Source organism: Centropristis striata, chromosome 8, assembly GCF_030273125.1.
Source record: "Centropristis striata isolate RG_2023a ecotype Rhode Island chromosome 8, C.striata_1.0, whole genome shotgun sequence".
NCBI lineage: Eukaryota > Metazoa > Chordata > Actinopteri > Perciformes > Serranidae > Centropristis > Centropristis striata.
Genome location: NC_081524.1, coordinates 8,867,805 through 8,887,884, shown reverse-complemented (window position 1 = coordinate 8,887,884; position 20,080 = coordinate 8,867,805). Strand labels below are relative to the sequence as shown.

General features: G+C 40.8%; 1 protein-coding gene across 11 annotated transcripts in view; it reads left to right on the top strand.

Annotated features, from left to right (window-relative positions):
* Positions 1-20,080, top strand: part of erfl1 (Ets2 repressor factor like 1) — a 99,436-nt gene that overhangs the window by 8,853 nt on the left and 70,503 nt on the right. For 5 of the 11 annotated variants that reach the window (XM_059339617.1, XM_059339613.1, XM_059339618.1 and 2 more), the window contains one exon: positions 13,763-13,853. In XM_059339617.1, the coding sequence (XP_059195600.1) occupies positions 13,813-13,853 (41 nt within the window). In that variant the 5' untranslated portion in view covers positions 13,763-13,812. Of the gene's footprint in view, positions 1-13,762; positions 13,854-14,666; positions 14,787-18,899; positions 19,889-20,080 lie in introns of those variants that run through there. The other 6 variants (XR_009394809.1, XR_009394808.1, XM_059339616.1 and 3 more) reach the window with 4 other exon arrangements.

Genomic DNA, 20,080 nt, shown 5'->3' with positions numbered 1-20,080 from the left:
TTGGGTGTTTGGGGTGTTAGACAAAGCAAGAATGGAAAGAAACGGATTAATTTAGAAGCGCTGAATTACTAACATTATTTGTATTATTAGCATGATATAAGTATTTCACTTTTTAAATATCACAGTTATCGCCAATACCGGTATATTGCAACACTGCTTTGTACAACCATAGAGTTCTATGGCACAGGAACAAACTATACTAGGCTTTAGCTACAGATAATAGAAAAGAATAATAGATAATTTCAGTGTTTGTTTTGGTCTTTTTGTGGGATTTGTTTTTATCAAGAATATAGAATATCAACAAACCTATCTTTTTATGATGTGCATTTAAAAATGTCAGTACCATCAAATGAATGTACAATTTATTCCGGACATATTTCAAAACAAAAATAACTGCTAATAGTCAAATTTACTCACAGTAAAGAAAAGGCATACATATCATTTGAAATTGTATAAATTAATTATGCTGTATCTGCTGTTTTCCTGTTCAATAGATATCCACCCCTCCAAAAAAAATCCTGATTTTATTTATTTATTTATTCATTTTGTGTGGTTCCGGATAAACTCTGTATTTTTAGGATTTGAACATTTCTGACTGTGGTGTCTCCAAGTGGTAGGAGCAAAACTGAAGCTGCGATTGACAGGAATGCACAACAAGATGTATTTGATTATTGAGATACAGTAGTTACTGTGTATTGATTATTGACTCACCCCCAGTGGCAAGCAAATCAATTTAGCTTATGAGTCTAAGTCGAAGAGATCGGTCACAAATATGAACATTAAGACCGACATATGTTCTTTTAGCAGTCTAATACTTATATTGTTAGCTCAGTTCTCTGATATCTGGTCACACACACCAATGAAAATGATCTGTACTTGTTTCCAGTGTCGCTCTGTCAAATACTTTGTAACTAATATGTTTTGTTCGACGTGCTCTTGACATGCCATCACTTACAACTGCCCTTGAAATTTGCTTTTATTTTCCAAACGGATTGTATGTTGCAAATACATACCATACCAAATGCAAAGAGACAAAAACACAACAAACTATTTCTTGAAAATCCCAGAGTCCTTTGCCCTTTCCGGTCCATGTCCTCAATTTCCAACAACTTCCCCCTCTTCGCTCCCACCAAAACCACCTCCTCTCTATCTTTTTCCACTCCGCAGAAAGACAGGAGAGAGGGAAGATGATGTGTGACAGATGCCATATTTCGACTTTCTGTCAGGGAGATTAATATTGACACAGTGTGTTTCTTACCAGAGGCTTGTTGACTGTGTGTGTTGGGCTTTGATTTCATTATCCTCTGCTCAGCCACTTTTTTCTTAAGAATCAGACAATAACAGATGTGGCGACTGAAATAGAGACACTGATATTGGAGGGGCTGAGTGAACAAGTCATTTTGCCGGGTGGGTCGGTCATCAGTCCTGTTTGCTGTGGAAGTGTAAACCCCCCAGGGATACCCAGAGACCCTTCAGTTTTATCAACCCCTTCAGTTTTATCAACCACTTCAGCAGCATGACCCGTAAGTTTCTGTACATACTGTTGTAGTTGTTGCCACAAATATTAAATGTTGAACTGCAACTGATTATTTAACAATAAACACATGGAGACTGACTGACACTGGATTTTTGAGGTTAACATTGATATTTAAGAGTCAAACAAATCAACAATATATCTGCCTTTGGCAAAATTGTGTTGCAATTTATTGTTGGATGACATACATCGATATGGATCTACAATTCGATAATATCAGTAGAAATATCGCTCTGATAAGATATGGCTCAAATAGTTTCTTCAGCCAGGTGCGTCATTAAAAAGCTGCTTACTCATCCATGCTTTAAGATGCAGGATGCATTGGTGGCTATTATATTATTTGTCAATAAATGAGAAAATGTATTTGTTATTGTTCCAATAATGGAATTCGAACTGATAATTGCGCCTGATAATGTGTAGACTTTTTGCAGTAGCTGTGAATTTGTGACGTCATTGATACAATTCTAAAAGAAAAAAATGTATAACTTGTTAATGTTGGGCTAATCTAATGTTGAGCTTACGCATGTTTCGAGTGAGGAGTGATGGTAATAAGCCCACATATTTGGAAAATAAGATGTGCTTCTATTGTTGCACAAAATTATTAAATCTATTAAATATTTTTTTAGTAGTGCAATTTCTCTAAACATTGATGTTTCTTGTGGGATAATAAACTGGTCAGTCTAAAAACTTAGCCTTTGTTGTCATTTTTGCAATTTCAAGAGTACTATCAGCTGTATTGGTATCGTCATAAACAAATCAGTGCTTCTCTATCAATAATAGTAATCCAGTCATACATAAGATAATTGCACTGATAGGAGCCATTCTACCTACATAATGAGCACTTTTTGACATTTGCTTCTCTAAGTACATAATGCATTTTGAATGCAGGGCTTTCACTTGTGATGGTCTATTAGTTATATATCTTTTCCTTAAATAACCTGAATGTCTCCCACAACCTTATGAAAGTATTTCAACTGGCACGTTGAGACTGGTCAATTATAGGTGTTTGTACAGGCAGCATAATATGAATCATATTTACATTTTAGACGGTCCTCCGCCGCCATCTGGTGGACATAGTAATTGACGGCAATGTGCATTTTTAATAGTGGATGTCACACTCGGGGGTGAAGGGAGGGGATGTGGATGGGTCGAACAAACTGCGGATTTTCACCCAGTAGTAGTTTGTGTCCCATGTGAAAACAAATGTAAATCACTATTTATGTAACTTGCGTTTTTTACATAACTTTTCGGTTTTTACGTAACCTTCGTTTTTTGCGTAACTTTCCTGGTTCATGGTTTGTGAACACCTATTTATTTATTTATTTTTACGTTACTTGCGTTTTTTATTTTAAATAATTTGCATTTTTTACGTAACTTGTATTTTTTATGTAACTTTTCGGTTTTTACGCAACTTTTGTTTTTTAAGTAACTTTCGTGGTTCATGGTTTGCGACCCCTTTTTTAAAACTTACCTAAGTTCATTACATAACTTCTGTGGCTCACGGCACCCTCGTAACTACTTAAATTCCGACATTTATGTACATTCATTTACTTTTTAAGCTGTCTTTTATAACGCCTAACCAGGAAGTTTTTTTGCCCTAAACCTAGGTCAGTGGTATTGTAGTATAAATTCACGGAAACTTGTACGTGTGTGTATAATCACGTGTGCGCTATGTTTTAGAACATACCACAGTACTGTGAACCGCAAAACGCTCATTTTGACAAACGCTCATATGTGTCGTTATGGGCGGTATTGACAAACGGTATATTCTGTCGTTTAGGTTGGAGATCTTGTTGCATGTTGGTTATTGTAATGTTATGATATACTGGAGGTCATAAATGTTTACTTTTGTAGTCTGGTTGCATTACACTAATATAATTTTCTGAGCCAGAATAGTATTGTAAAATATAAAAATATAGCAAATAATCACCATGTGTTTGATAGTATTAGTAGTATTCAGGTCAGCCTCTGCCCAGCCCTATATTGTGAAGGATAGGTTATATTATGTGTGGTTTTGAATTGGAGAGGAAACTGGTTGTGCTGAGTGGAGCCGAGGCTTCAGGATTTGTCAGGTCTTCCTAAGTGCTCATATGTTGTATAATCTACGTGCCTGTTGGGGCTAGATGGACTTATAGATTTGGCAGGCTGTAATAAAATCTAATTGATTCAAATTTAATTCCTTTGTTGATTTGAGCAATCTACAAGTGGCTTCATGTCTCCGGGCCAAAGCTCGCCGGCCTTCATCTCCAACTTGTAAGCCTCTGAGAACTTTCTGACGCTTATCGAAGCATTTCTGAGGTGGATACAAGAGATGGATCCTACAGCTTCCTGATTTAGTAATTTCAAAGCGCGGTGCTTGCTGTTAGTGGGAAAATAAAATCAATAGGCCTCTCTTGAGAGCAGTAGGTATAGCTTGTAGTCCTATGATATGAGAGAGGATCCGAAACAGGAAACGTAACCGATGGAGGAGGAAATAAGGAGGAGCAAAGCAGCTTCAGCGAATAAACAAATAGAAAGCAAAGCAGGAGAGATAATGCAAGAAGGAGACAAGAGACCGACGGGGGAAACAGTTGTCGCCAGAGACTTTTATTGACTTTTTCCCCCCTCCTCTGTCCACGTGACTACCAGATAAATTCACAGAGAGAGAGAGAGAGAGAGAAGGGTAGGGGAGAGAGAGAGAGAAATGAGAAAATAAATTACTCTGGAAAGATATGACGATAGGCTACACGCGGCTTTAAATCTAAAAGGGAATTCGCGACACACTCGACCAATTTGTCACTGTGCTTTTTGCCTCTTTTCATTTCTTTTTTGCTACTTTTCCCCCCTATTATTTTTCACCCCCTCAATACCCCGATGCCCCTAATTTACCCCACTTTTCCCGTGTAGGCCTGTCCAATTCTTCTTCACTCATGTTTTCCAAATCTATCTACACATTGTGGAGCTTGTCGTGGTGATGTCATGTGAGGTTATAGTATCTTTTACTTTTTTATTTCTTTTTCTAACCTACCTGTAATAAAAGGTGTTTCCCTCATGTCAAAGTCTTTATGTATCTGTTTGTAATTTATGACAAATCCATAAATCCATCCACCTCAGCTCCTCTTTCAATAGGTTTCCCTTCATCTGTAACTACAATCAGATTTTTGCCTCCTCCTCCTTCTCCTTCTCCTCCTCCTCCTCCTCCTCCTGTGCAAACATGGGTCTATCAAAATCTGAGAGAAAGGAGGAAATGAGATGCATCGTAAAAAAAGAATGAGCGCACCCACAGTAAAGGATGTCTGGAAAATAGGTGGAAGAATGGAATGGAAAAGAGAAAAGAAAGAAAACGCAGACTTAAAGTATACCCCCCTCTCTTTTATTTAATTTAGACGCCAGGCGAAAATCGATCCTGCCATTCGATACGCAATCCGAATCAAGGCGAATTAAGCGGGCGGAAATTAACTCTGAAAATATTTTTGATGGAGTGGCTTGTAGTCTCTCGGCCAAATGGACTGCAAAGTGGAACAAATGACAGGGGCCTAGTGGTGGAGACAGCGCCGCTCCATCTTCCATTAGGCCGTAATGGGATAGGTCCAGCCCCCTAGCTCGACTCGGCTGCATTAATCAAAACAGCCGCTATATGAAGATTTATGGTTCTCCACTCCAGCGAAGCCGGAGCCGGAGCCAGTTCTCGGTGCGTATGTTTGAAGGAGGGGGTCGGGAGTCCCCCCCACCCCCTTGCCTCTCTCTCTCTCTCTCTCTCTCTCTCTCTCTCTCTCTCTCTCTCTCTCTCTCTCTCTCTCTCTCTCTCTCTCTCTCTCCCCTCTCTCCATCCATCCTATAGACTTTGCCCCTACCTGTGGGCCCATACACAACATGCGTGTCGCGCTTTCTCACACACACAGGCACCTTTAATCCAGAGACTGTGTAATCGCATCTTGTCATTTTTTGTCAACAGCCGTGTCAAGTCCTGATTCTTTTGTTGAGTCAGTAATGTATCTGTAATAGCTGGTCTATATGCATATGAGCATGTTACTTAATCAAACATTATGTTAAGTGATGTGGTGGGGAAAAACACTCTGGATGACCTTCAGACCACATAAGACAAACCATGAACAAAAATTAATTTATAATCTTTTATCTATTTGGAAAAAAATCTGTATAGTGCGTAATAAAATTTTTATTAGTTTGATGCCGAATAGATTTAAAATGCCAATCAACTTATCTCCAGATAAAAATGACGTGACAACTCCGTGGGTTTGCCCTCTACACAACCCTGTTTTGTAGTTTTGGGGGGCCATCATGGGCAACTTTTCCTCTCTGAATCTCCGAGCGGTATGGTTTTGCCTGTTGTCACCTCTTACCCGTCCAACATAACAAACAGCAGACAAACAAAATGGGCATCCTCTGGCGTTCACTAGTGAGACTTTAGATTACAGCCTGTATTGCTGCAGCTCCTCTCTCCAAGGCAGCCCATTAGGATTGTATAGACTGGTGAGCAGGCCGCTGCTGTGACGAGCCAAAGGGACAGACAGGGGGAGACAGTGTGACGGAGAAGAGTGTGGCGGCTCAAGTAGATTGCAGCTGGGATCCATCCAAAAAACTTCAGCCAAGTTTTGATGAGATGAGACTGATCGGACCCACTGCTGAGAGACCCTTTTCCTCCTCTCTTTGTGTGTGTGTGTGAGAGAGAGAGAGCATGGGTGAACTTTCTCCAATAGATGGATCACACCTCTATCTATTCACACACACAATTCTCTATAACTTTCACAGCTCTTTCCTATTCTCCCCTCCCTTAACCCCTGTATCTTGTCAGTGTTTTCCCCCATTATTTGTGTCCCCTCTCTTTCTCCTCCATCTAGCTCCCTATCTTATTCCACTTCACTCTCTATATTCACCCGTTCCCCATCCTCTGGCCTCTAACTCTCCCATGCGGATAAGCAAACCAGCATGGAGACATCTCTATATCCATCTATCTAGCTCTCTTTTCCTTTTGCTCTGCCTCTTTTCCCCTTTTCCTTTCTTCTCCCTCTTTTTCTTGCGAGCAAAGGGGAAGCTTGCTGCCAGTTTCAGTCTGCCAAAGGGTTTATTTAAATTAGAAACGCTTCAATCTCCTCACTCCCCCCTTTCCATTCTCTCTCTCTCTCTCTCCCTCATTCGCTTTCTTACCTCTTTCTCTTGGATGAGGGTGACTCCCACCTTTCCTCGCTGTCGGCCTCCAGGGCCCCGTCAATGCCAGGCAACTTTGTTTTGTAGATGGAAGTGGTGGAAAGTGGGGTTGGAAGGAGAGAGGAAACGAGGGAGAGGAAAGTAGAGGTGGGAGTAGGAGAGGGGTCAGGGGAGACCTGTTAGTCAGTGTACTTTAGTTCCTTCTTCCTCTCACGGCTCATTCCACCCAGATTAGGACCTGTAAATGGCTTTAGGCTACCTCACCTGACTTTGGATCTCACCATCTCACAGGAATACAACAAAACTATTACTTTTTACTCTCTCATTATCACACACTCAAATCTGTCCTGCCCTAAAAGGTCTCTCCTGATTCGCTTTTTGGGTTTCTTTCCACACCTGCTTAGTGTTTGTGCGTCTAATTATGGCCACATATCTCTTCCGCTGTTTCTATGACCAAGAAGGGTCAGTCATCACACCTAATCATCTCCTCTGTTAACAGTGACCCATCTCCCCGATGATTCTCCTAACCTCACTCTCCAGCCTCTAATCCCCCTCAATCCCACCCCTCCTACCCCTCCTCCTCACCCATTAACACACAATTATTTTGGGGGGCCGACACGGGCGAGGGGGAGGAAACGAGGTGTGGAGAACACAGAGAGACTGTGTCTCTAATGGCTGAGTGACACCAGACGAGCTCATAGATCATGGAGATTATTAATACCACTGTTAAACACCCCATTCAAGGGCCGCCACCATCCGCACATACAGACACACACAACCAAAAGTGCACACACACACATCCTCAGACCCCTATCATATCTCATTCCCAGCACACATCTTCATATGAGCTGTCATTCATGCTTGGTAAATCGGCACCAATTTCATTTGAGTCATTTAAACAATGCCGGGTGCTCATTACAGCATGTGGTTGAGGGGTAGAATCAGATTTACAATTACAACTCTCATTGCCAGCGTCGGCTATTATTCACGAGGTCGTTTCCTTATGACTCGCCTCCTGCGATATTTCTAATGACGGTAATTCCAGGTTTGATCTGATTATCGTGTACACAGTGAGGTGAGAGATTCTCTGTGACTTGCCGGTAATGACCAGGGAAATGCGGCCTTTATATGGCAGTGGGGGCCCATCTAGGGAGGACAGATTGAAAGGCAGGCAGGGAGGCTGTGTGCGTGCGTGTATGTGTGCATGTGTGTGTGTCTGTGTGTGCGTGCGTGCATCAATGACCTGTCCGTTTAACCGTTGGGGTTCTGGGGAGATGGCAGGGGGAGCCAGGCGTCCCCGGAGAGCAGGGTCTGGGGAAATCACACTCTCACTTTCACCAAACAACCTGGAGGCTGCATGGCAGCTGGCAGCCAATACACACACTCCCAATATCCTTGTTTATATGCAAAGAGACTCCTAAACACACTGGATATGTGATGTATGGCCTGCGTAAAAATTCTGTGAGAATCACACATCTAGCTCTAAACAGCCACATGATCTGGTAGTCAAATATGTTGAGAAAGGAATCTGAAAAATAATAGGGAATTTCATCCATTATTTATAATATTTATTGCCTGTTTTGTAGACCGCTTAAATTACTTTTTAAAACGTCACTAACTTCCAACATTTGACGGTTACACTTGCAGGAACCAGCCAATAAAAAAAGGAGTTTCTAGTCAAAGCAGGGGTGTAAAAGCTTACTTTAGTGTTCTACTGCTCCATTAGCTGATCTCAGGTCTCCCTGTGAGCTCTGCTAGTGCCAGCTCATTGATTCCTTAACTAATCACTCTAATTAAAATGCCTTTTATTCATTCAATGGTGTACATGGCAGCCTACACTTGCATTTGAGGATCAATTGCCAGACAAATATACAGAAATTTCTGTCAACAATTTCAGTGGATTGCCTAATGTTTTTGGCACGAATGTACATTTAACAGGTTATACTTTTTTTCTTTAAAAAGTTAGAACAGCTCACGCTTTAATTAAGCAGGATGATACTGGTTTGAGACAGTTAAAGACTACAATACTTGCAGTGTATGTATTCAGCAGGCTGACTGCTCCTTAAAATACTTTGTCACCTGAGGAAATTGGTTTCCTGTTTATGCTGCATGTTATAAATCGGTCTCTTTGTCTATGAATGATTCAAGCAGAAAGAATTTACACCCTCATTATTTGGAGAAATTAGAATACTATAGTCATTAAATAATTAAAAAATACTGCCAAAGAATTATACGTTGTCTCAAGCTGTCTTACTTTGATGGATGTCTGTTTATGACTCGTTCCGCCTAGAAATTCCTACAACATTTCTTTCCTGATAATATATCAATTTATCAGCAGAGATTTTTATGTTAATTTCCTCCCCCCCATCCCTTAAAATAAAGTATCTCACTCCTAAATGATCTCGAACTAATTAAGCAAGCGTTAATTAAAAATTCGAGAGAGGATAAACGTGGTAGAATTGTTATGGAAACGTTGAAGTTAATCAAGCTTTCAAATTATTGATAACATCCTTAGAACAGTGATCGATCGGGAAGACATTAAGTGGCAAAATAAAACCGCCGCATTCAGATTTGATGTGTGCCCGCATGTGTGTGTGCGTAAAGCAATGTGCAAAAACAATTAGGTCTATAATACATAATATTAGTCCGCATGACAAATAGGATATCTTTTGTGTCATTTTAAACTTGCCTGTGTGCACATGCGAGTCCGTGGCTCGTGCGTGTGCACGTGAGTAAGTGTGGGAGTGAAGGGGGTGGGGGGATCTCTTTATCACACGAACGCCATTAATCAAATGTGTGCGTTGAAATTGCATTGTGAACTCCAAGAGACCGAGATATTGACGTCTGTTGATATGAATATTTCCCCTCTTTGCACGGCTTTGCGCCTGTTTTAAAAGCAGCGTGCTTCCCCGTGTGTTTACATGTTTCTCCCCTGCCTGCATGTCTGTTTACGCCGGTGTCAGAGCCTGTGTGGCATGTACTTACAAGGCGCTTCATCATCCCACCAGCGATAGGAGCAATTCACCCATAAAGTGGGTCTTTCGCCCATAAATAATATTCAAGTCGCTCTATTGTTAAGTGAAAAGTTGACTGGTGTTTGATTTTTTTCTTATTTTTTTTTCTTCTTCTTCTTTTCCGTGGCGACCTCGGGTTAGGACTCATACATCACGGGATGACAGCTATAGAAAGGCCCTAAATTAGCAACTAAATCGAATATTGATCAGCTATGTGCGGCCCTGCGAGTCGCGCCTCCTTGCCGTTTTTTTCCAGAGAGAAAGAGAGAGAAGGGGGGGCGTTTGGGGGAGTGGGGGGTGAAAACGAGAGATAGAGGGGGAAGGAGGGGGGCGGTGAAAGGTGCTTCTCTCTCTCTCTCCTCTCCTTCTCTCTCTGTTTGAGTTTAAGTGTTTGTGTGTGTGTGAGAGAGTGTGTGTATTTTATTGCCCATTGCTTGGAAGCAAGTAAAAGCATCTGTCTTGAAATTAGACCTTTTTTTGTTATAGATGCAGGGTTTTTCTTACATTTTAAGCAAATGAAGCAACATCACAATACTACTCTGTGTGTCTCTCACGGATAGCAGACTCCAGATCTATTCATTTCACGCTTTAGCTGTCCATCCATCTAGGTTACAACCTTCATATCTGCCCCGTCCCTCAGCAAGCCAAGTATTGCTCCTTATTGTTTACATAAAGTTCAAATGAAGTCCCTCATTACCCACTCGCCTATTGGCTCCTGTTTATGGATCATTGACTGTGTTGGCGCTGTTGCATCGACTTCCCCCTTATCCCCGCTGCTGGGACGAGTGGGAGGTCGGCGGCGCGCACATGCTCTCGCAGCAGGGACGCGTTTGATGAAACGATCAAGCGGACTCTCTCTCTCTCTCTCTCTCTCTCTCTCTCTCTCTCTCTCTCTCTCTCTCTCTCTCTCTCTCTCTCTCTCTCTCTCTCTCTCTCTCTCTCACACACACTCACACACACACACACACACACACTCTCTCTCCCGGGAAGCGTTGTGTGTCCGGGCCGACGATGAACCAAGCCCAAGGCCGGGGGAGTGGGTGGTCAAGGTTGCGCCGGGTCAGTGAGATTAGCCCCGGCGTGCTCTATAACAAAGGGCCGGATCGTCAGTTACCGCCAAGTCTGGATCAAAGTATCGGGTGTAGGACAAGTGGGGCGTAAAACAGGGATGAGCTGCGGATTACAGCGGGCTAATCGGAAAGGATGCTTTCAGTCCATTAATGGGTAGTCAAGTAATGACCAGGGCTTCTTAGATGTTGTTTCTCGCTTTTTGACCAAGATTTTGGATGCAGTTATAGGATACATTTGGGTGTAGGTCTTTACAGAGAGCCTTAATTTAAAGTTAAAGTGATAATACCACAGTGTAAAACTTCAACTTGAATAGATGTAGAATAATCAAATACATTAAAATAAAGAATCATCGCCTATTGTACTTCAAGTTTTAAGGAGAAGTACTTCTCATGTAGAATGTTTTTTTTAATTAAATACAAAGCTTTGTTAGTGTATTATAATAATGCTATAAAAACGTTTAAACTTTCTAGCTGGTTTCAACTTTATATACTGTTTGCAAATAAATCTGTAAGAATGCTTTATATTTAGTGTTGGGCTATATTCCAAGATGATTTCAGACACAGATCCCAATATATTATATTGGTATTATTGTGTCCTCTCCTATCATCTGCAAAATCATCCTTAGCCAGGATATTTCTACAGCAGCGCTTCCCAAACCCCCTCCTTTAGCATAACGTGTCATGCATGTTTAGGTCCCCTGCTGCAGCACAGCTGATTCAAATGATCAGGTTGTTATCAAGCAGCTTCAGGATCATTTGAATCAACTGCGTTGGAGCAGGAAGACAGCTAACACATGCAGGACAAGAGGTGCTGCAGGAGAGGTTTGGGAAACGCTGATCTACAATATGTCCCTGAACAATGTCCCATGATGTTTTCCCTGCGCTGTCCAGGGTGCTGAATCCGCTGGACCCACAGCACTGCGGCCTCAGTGCCGGCGCAGCTGTTCCTTGTCCGGGGTGCTGAAACCATCCCGGCGCCGTTTGTTTTCAGTCAATAAAAAGCAAACCAAACTTACCTTTTATTACTTCGTAGGCCGTATGAAGCTTAGTTTATTAATCAGGTCTCCAGTTTTGTATAGTATAGTAGTAAATACTATAATCGCCGTAACCGAGTGAACCGGAAACCACAATTCATCCAGACGGGCTTTGTCATGTCAACGACCCCCAAAATAAGCGCATATTCCCAATTGACAAGTTCCTCCTCCAGTCTCATGGGATTTAGTGACAAGACGTACTACAGGTTATGTAATATTTATAATCAAGACAGTAAAATCTCATTAAAATTCGCAGTGTGATTTGTTGTAGTGCTTTTTCACTGTGATAATGTGGAGTGAGTGAAATAACAGTGAAGTTAAGCTACTTTAGCCGCTGCTGAAGAGCGCCACTGCTTGACAGCGTAATTATATTGAACTATGATTAAGTATCCAAATCGAGCAGGAGTACAGAGAGCTGCAGAGATAGTCAGATGAAGTGAAGTTTGTAGGAGAGACAACGCGCCCCTCCCTCCCTCCCTCCTTAACGCGCCTCTCGGGCTACTCGCAGCTCTTCAGAACTCAGCTCGAGGACATTCCGGGAACCATCTGTTTCCGACAGAGCACCGGGCGCGGGGCATGCAGGAAGCGACGCTCACAAATTTGCGAGGAAAGGTGGTTGTCTGCCAATGCGCTTGTTGTGAAATATCGCTCCCCTCCCCTCCGCCTGAATTCCTATCTGTCGTGTTGTACTTAACCCTTTGATGCACAACATGGATCTTAAGTGACCCGACTAAGTTTTTATATTCTATATCTTGCAATAAATTAATTTCATCATTCAGTATTACAGGTTTTCCTCAAATAGCTTGTTTTTGATCATCATACATCCTCATTTTTTGTTTTCATTTCTTACTTTTTGAATAAAACCCCTTTTTTTTTTGTCACTACGCTTCTAATGCACAAGGTCATTTTTGACCCATGTTGTGCATTAGATGGTGTTTATATGTTGTGCATCAAAAGTTCACCAAGACACAAATATCCTATTTTGTTAAACTGGTGTTTTCCCTATGGAAAATATTATTTGGTGGCTCTAATAAGTCTCAAATGTTAAAATATGTGATTTCCACTCTTCCAACTCTTTTAAAGTTAAACCTTAAGAATAAGACAAACATAGTTACACATATACTCAAATTGTTAATTTAGTGTATCACTTTTTGTATACACTTCTAATGCACAAGGTCATTTTTGACCCGTGTGTGTTAACTTGATAACTATTTTTCTTCTTAAAGTATGAAAGGAAAACTTCATATAATGATCTGTTGTTATAATTTAAAAAAATATATTCAAACAAAGCCAGCATGAAATAACATGGGAAATGAATGCGGATCATTTTTGACCCATGTTGTGCATTAGAAGGTGTTTATATGTTGTGCATCAAAAGATTAACAGGAGAAATGAAGTTTTGCAGAACATAACAGAACACCAAACAAATAACTGCACAAGGAGAGAGTGTCAAATGAGTGGACTTTGTAGAGATGTATCACTGATGAAGGGACTGGGAAACTGATTGTGGTACAGTTTAATAGTATTATATAGTCAAAAGACTGTTAGGGTTGGTCCTTGCAAACACATAACAGGTGTTCATTCAAGTGTGTGTGTGTGTGAGAGAGAGAGAGAGGGAGAGGGAGAAGGGGGCAGGGAATGAAGAGAGTTGGTGTCAAGGTAAACTGGCAAAGAGACAAACCAATCTCCACCTCTCTGATGAGAAGTGCCCTGAGCATTTGCAGCAAAGAGTGTAGTAGTACACTGTGGAGAGGATATGATCTTTCCATCTTCTCCTTTTACCAGTTCTAGTTGTTATCAAATTTAAATCAGATAAATTCTTCCTCATTGCCGGGTCGTAGATTTATTTTTAAGTACATTCAGTAGACGGAAAATAGTGAGTATTGTCATTAGCAAGGTGACACTTTTGGTGGATTTGGGTTATATCCAGAAATATAATGAGATCTCCACTTGCTCCCACTTTAGGGGGCGTGCTTTCTCCCACCCCTGCATAGGTGAGATGATAAGGCCTGTAGATGCATCACCTGAGACCAAAGGAATCTGCTGGCACTTCACAGTGAGTGGAAAGTGTTAATAGAATCATAGCCTTAGGCTGAGCAAAGAGGTCTCTATTCATGTGTGAACAGGACACGCTTTTTCTCCATTGTAAATGTGGCTTCCCTATTGTGTTGACTATGTTTTCATGATATAAATTCCCATGTGTTACGGATGGCTCTGGAGACGAGCAAAATGTATACACACAGGCAGTATTCTTGTTTGACTTTATAGACATTTTAAAAACTGGCACCAACTGACTGAACATTATTTTTAAAATCACAAAAAGTTTAGATAAATGTAGATATTTTTAATTTTTATCTGAGCTTATAAACGACTAGGTTTAGACAAGATAGAGTAAAGTAATTACTGAAGATGACTTAATAATTAAACAACTCGATCACAAATACAAACACTGCTCAAAGGTGTACCATGTTACACACAATGCCAATTAACAACAATCGTGAGCTGTAAAACAGGTCTGCAATTAGCGCTTTGATCTGTGAGTTTTCAAAGTAACATGAGGCAACTTGCAGAGTTTATTACTGTAAGTTATTTGTGGAAAAAAAAGCCAAGTGTATCAATCAACAAATCTGCAAAGGTATTTAATCACTCTAGTGGAAAAGTCTTGAAAATCTACAAGGTTAAAATAAATTGAATCTGATGGACACATGCAATTTATACAGCTTCTACAAATACTGCTAATGGCTAGGCAACTTAATGTAACCTTTTTCTTTTTAGTGCAAAGTCTTTGATGATGGAGTGGCGGTTGTTATTTTCTCACCCCTGTATTTGTTCACAAGTATTATGTATGTTTCTCCTCGCCATATTGCAGAGGCTCGGAGAAGAATGTTATCACATTTGGAGAGTGATATTGATTAATGAGAACCTTTTTGTCACACACTGAGGCTACGGGAGACTGATCACTGAAGATCAAAACAAAGGAGAGAGCCAGGTAGGAGCAAACAAGGAGGAACAATAAGTACAACTGACAATGGTAGACACAGTGTTGTTAGCCAGAACATGACTGGAGAGATAACGAAAAAAAAAAAAAAAGGAGAGGGGGGGAATCTTACAAAGTAAAACAGAAAAAGTACCACAAAGAAGGGTGGAAGTAGTGGAAAAAGAGGGATAGAGAGGAAAAGAGGACGGTAAGGAGGAATGAGGGATAATTGCATTAGAAAGAAGAGAGGGCCAAAAGGAAGGAAATGATTAGAGGAGAAGGGACTGATATCCGATAGAGAGAAGGAGAGATGGAGGAGGGGATGGGCGGGAGAGGAGGGCTCACTTACCGCCCGCCGTTCAATATATACTGACACTCTCTCTCTGTGTCAATACACAAACACGCTGTGTGTGTGTGTGTGTGTGTGTTGGTATAGCTCTGTTAATCCTAGTCTAGCATCCTATCTCACTTGTACCAGCCGCGGCCTCAGAGGAACGTTCATGTCAATCTCACTTGTTCCCCGTGTCGCATTTTGTCTTGAACTTCCATGTTGCCATCTCCAGTTTCCAGTCAGCTTTATTAAAATTAATCCGATTATCTACAAATGCCATTTTATAACATTTTTCAACCTCTATTTATGTTTGATTCATACAATTACATTATAATTAGCAGCATGGCTTTCAACTCGCAACCAAACCATCATTAAATTGTTTCGTGTGGCCAGTCAGAAGCCATCTTTGAAATATGAACAACTTTACTCTCATCTTCATCTCTCTTTGTTCTTCTCTCTGGCATGTGCCTATGTGCTTCTTCTTCTTTCACCTTGTATTTATCTTGCCTCAAAGTTATACTATCTCGCCGCATATCTCCTGTGCCTTACCATCTATCAACTGCCTTCCCCTTCTCTCTCTCTCTTCTTCTCTCTCCCTCCCTCCCTCCCTCCTGCGCTCTCTCTTTCCAGGCGGCCTACCTTTTGTCATTGACCCCTGCCCCGGGTGTCTGGGCATTGACTGGCTCTCTCCGTGTCACTGGAGCTCCCTGTCAATACTTACCAGGTTTGGCCACCCTCTGCGCTGTGGTCAGAGAGTGGGGGAGAGAGGGAGATACACGAGATGCTCCACAGCACCGGGAGATAAAATAAAAATGAATGAGAGTAAAACAAAGAGGGATGGAGAAGAAAATGATGGAGGGGAGGCCGTGTGTGAAGCAGCTGGTCAGCAACCTTATAAGGTTGTTACACTTTTTAAGAGCCTTCTTGGTTTTTGGCATGTGAAGCTTTACAGTGTATGAGCTCATAAACAGTGTAGCTGCCCCAGATATCTGCAGCCATCACATACAATTCTTTAGTTTTATCAATCCGTCTGTCTACATCGTCTTTTACTTAAGTTAACTTTTGAGAAAGGCCAAGAACTAGACTTTAGCACATAAGCTAATGGTAACTGTGTTAACAACTTCTCATTAAGTGTAGGACATTTACAGAAACTACCCTGTTACCTCATCTATATTACAATTAGAAACAAAAGGGTTTATATTACATTTCATTATTCAAAGCTGTACTGTAGCTTAAGATAATTAAAGGGGTATTTAAAGGAGCTGTTGTGCGTTACTCAAATTAAACTAATAAAACTTCATAAAACTTTACTATGAGATCTTCACACTTAACTCTCAGTTCACATCGCTGGTGCATGTACATCATTGACTTGGTGGATGGTCATGTTTGTCTTTATGGTATATCTGTCATTTCAATTGCATTGTTTTTATTCACAAGGACAATGCACATTAATCAGTATTTCTGTAAATATGCCAGTGTTAGCCAGGCTGCTAAATTTCAACTTCAGTCTTTTGGCAATCCAATAAAACGACAAACCACAGTAACAGTAGAATCAGCATGTGTGTATGACATATATCTGTAAGATAATAATAATAACAATTTCAAATATACAAATCAAAAGTTGATAGCAGCTTTTGTACAGAAGGTAAACAACTGTCTTCAAGTAAGAACATAGCAAATGTTAATATGTCAAATGATGTCAAACATAATACATTTGACATCAGTGAAACAAAAAAAAATGCAATTGTTGTATTTGGTACAAGAACCAACATCATGTGTTTAAAAAATCAAATCATAACCCTAAAATATTAAATAGAGCAAGTTTCACCAGCTAAATGAATACAAATGATCATAGTCCTTAATCAGAGCATTATATCTCAAACTTAGAACAAATGGGTTAAGCTCATGTGCTAGCAATGCATGTAACTTCATCACCATTGATAAGTTAACTATGTGTATCATAATGCCAGTTCGTCTGCAAATAAACTTTAGAAACAAAAATATGACCTTCTGTAGCTAGTGATGCTTTATGTACGATGGTTATTAAGGTTTCCATAAAGAATGATCAGAAAAGGTGAGAAATTTGCAGAATATTTTGTCTTATAGATTTGTGTGGCAGCTGATACTGCTGGTTGACTATTTTTGAGGTGTGAGTGTGCACGCTAGAAGCCAAAGAGCACGAGGACAGATTTTGGATTAGTGAGCTGATGGCTTTATACATGCTACTTGTGGTTATTAATGAAGATGGATGTATTGAATGTATTACACAGTGTACAATAAGTAGATGTGAGAACCCCATTCATGTTTCAGGCTGTCATTACAGATGTCATTCTGTACATCCTCATCCAGAATTCATACAGTATCATTTACAAACTCACAGTGAGCATCACTCCCTATTTTACAGTCTACTCCATCTGCAGCACGCTCGGCCTCCCGTTCCCTCTTTCCCTCTTTCCTCTTTACTCTTTTCATTTCCTCTAATCTCTCACTCTCCCTTGCTCTACCTCCGTGTCACTTTGATTTCCCTATCCACTGGCCTGTGGGATGTGTGTGTCAGTGTGTGTGTAAGGGAGAAAGAGGCTGTGTGTGAACATGTGTGTTGTCTGTTAAAAGAGCATGACTTAATTGTGTAAAGCAGTTTCACAACTGTTAGTGAATCAGTGGTTGCGTCCTTTAGCACATCAGTATATGTGGCATTGGAATTACATGGAATGTCTCATGTAATCCTCATGCCTTTAAAATATGTGCACACACACATTTTCTATTTCGTTTGCTGGTGTCTCAATGCATTCTCTGCTTTGTTTAAATTATATTTATATAGATGTCAGCATGAGGCTTCTCATGCATGCGGTTGTCTAAGTATATGATTGTGCATATGACTGTGTGTCCATGCATACACTTGCCAGTGTACATTTCTTGAATATGTCTGTGTTTGTGGATGTGTGTGTGTTTGCATGAGAAAATATATGTGTTTTTGTACTTGTGTGCATGTGTGTGTGTGTGTGCACAGACGCCTCTGCGTCTGGGCTCGAGCCTGGATGGGCCCGTCTATATGAGAGTAGACAGTGTGCGTGTGGAGAGCAGGGGAGTGAGAAGGACGTAGCGGCAGTTGGGGGGGGAGAGGCAGCGCCAGGCCGAGGGGCCCCCCTCTCGTAGACAGTTTGACTGATGACATGCATTAAACAGTTAATCTGTCTGATTGAATGTTTGCTTCCTCCAAATTGAAACATTAAACAACAAGGCGAGAGAGAGAGGGAGGGGAGAGCCCGAAGAGGAGAGAGGGATATGGCTTCATCTATTGCCCAAATCATGCAAAGCATGAGACTGGAATATATAATACTGTCCTGTGAGCTAGAGAGAGGGGGAGCGAGAGGAGGAGAGAGATTGGAAGGGACAGAGAGAGGAGTGTGAATGAGGGAAAAAGAAAACGAGTGAGGAGAGAGATGAGAATGGAAAGGCTGTGGGTAGGTGGAGGGGAGAAAAGGGTTAGTGGGGGGAGAGAGGAAAAGAGAGAAAGGGATCAGTGAGATGGAGAGGATACAGGAGAATAGGCCCATAGAGAGAAGCTCTGCAGAGCAAAAGTTCTCTTTAGCTGACAGTCCAATGGAGACAAAAAGCAAAGATTAAACAGCATGAGTTTAAAAGGATTATGTCGGTATTATATAGAGAAGAACACTTTAACAATTAGTGCAATTTTGTCTCTGGTAAACCTCACACAGATTCAGCCTAAAACAAACTTCTTTGTGCAGGTCCAAATCATTTATCTGTCTTTGTTGTCCGGCTTTATGTTCCAGACAGGAAGAGAGGAGGCAGTTGTCACTATTTCCTAACCTGGTTTTACTTCCTAGGGTCTTGACCCCTCTCACGGAGCCTGGAACCTCCTTATGTTGTCAGCGCTCTCCTGGTGGTAGTGACACAGAAAGCACAATGCACCCTTTTTAGATTACATCATGAGGTACTCATGGATGACGTGCATCTACTGATAAATCTATCAGTATTTCTTAGTGGTAGGATATACGTATGTAGAATTGTCAACATTGTCATGAGATACACCATAATACTGATTGATATGTTCATGCCTGTTTAGTGCTGAAGTATTCAAAGCTGTGGATCAAATGGTCTTCTGATTTTAATGTTGAAATGAAATTTGTTTTCACCGCTTGAAGAAATATATCTATTATTATGATACTGCAGCTTATTTTTTTTCCAAAGGGGGTAAAACAGTTTTTAGACATATTTGTGTTATTACTGTTTACACATCAAACATCTGGCCTCTGGTCCCATGGCAGTGTTTGACTGTCATCCAATAGGCCCACTTCTATGGTGGGCTACTGGAGAATATCATACTGACTGTGAGTGTTGATGGAAGATGTTTCTTCTTTTTCAACAAGCCTACATGTCAACAATTAGCAATTTAAGCTGCTTGTTCCTTTACAACATAGTTTGTTTGTTTTTTTAACATTTGTGAGGACTTTGTGTTGTAAGTCAGGTTGGGATGATGGCTAACAGTCACCAACCACTGAACCCAACATCCAGACTGAAAAGCCTTACTTTTTGTTCAAGTTATTTCATGCCTGCTGAGTTATAATACAAAAGAGAGGGACCCTACCAAGCCGTCTTTTAGTTCATTGGTCCGGTTGTGGTGATGGAAAGTGACCAAACTCACAGGAACGTAAAGTCCTGTGATCCCAGCACTCTGTATGTAAACCCTCAATCTGAATATCAATATGGTGTAATGCTAAAAAGTACAAATTGGCCTAAACAATACCATATACTATGTGAACTCACCTTTCACTGTCTGTCTGTCTGTCTGTCTGTCTGTCTGTCTTCAAACTGTTTATATTACCCTTCCACATGGATATTGGACTAATCAATTACCAGCACTGACATGGTCCATCACTCCCAAACATGTACACTTCCTGGAGAATAGGGATATAGATATAGTTTTATCGGAGCAGAAAAATAAAAGACATTT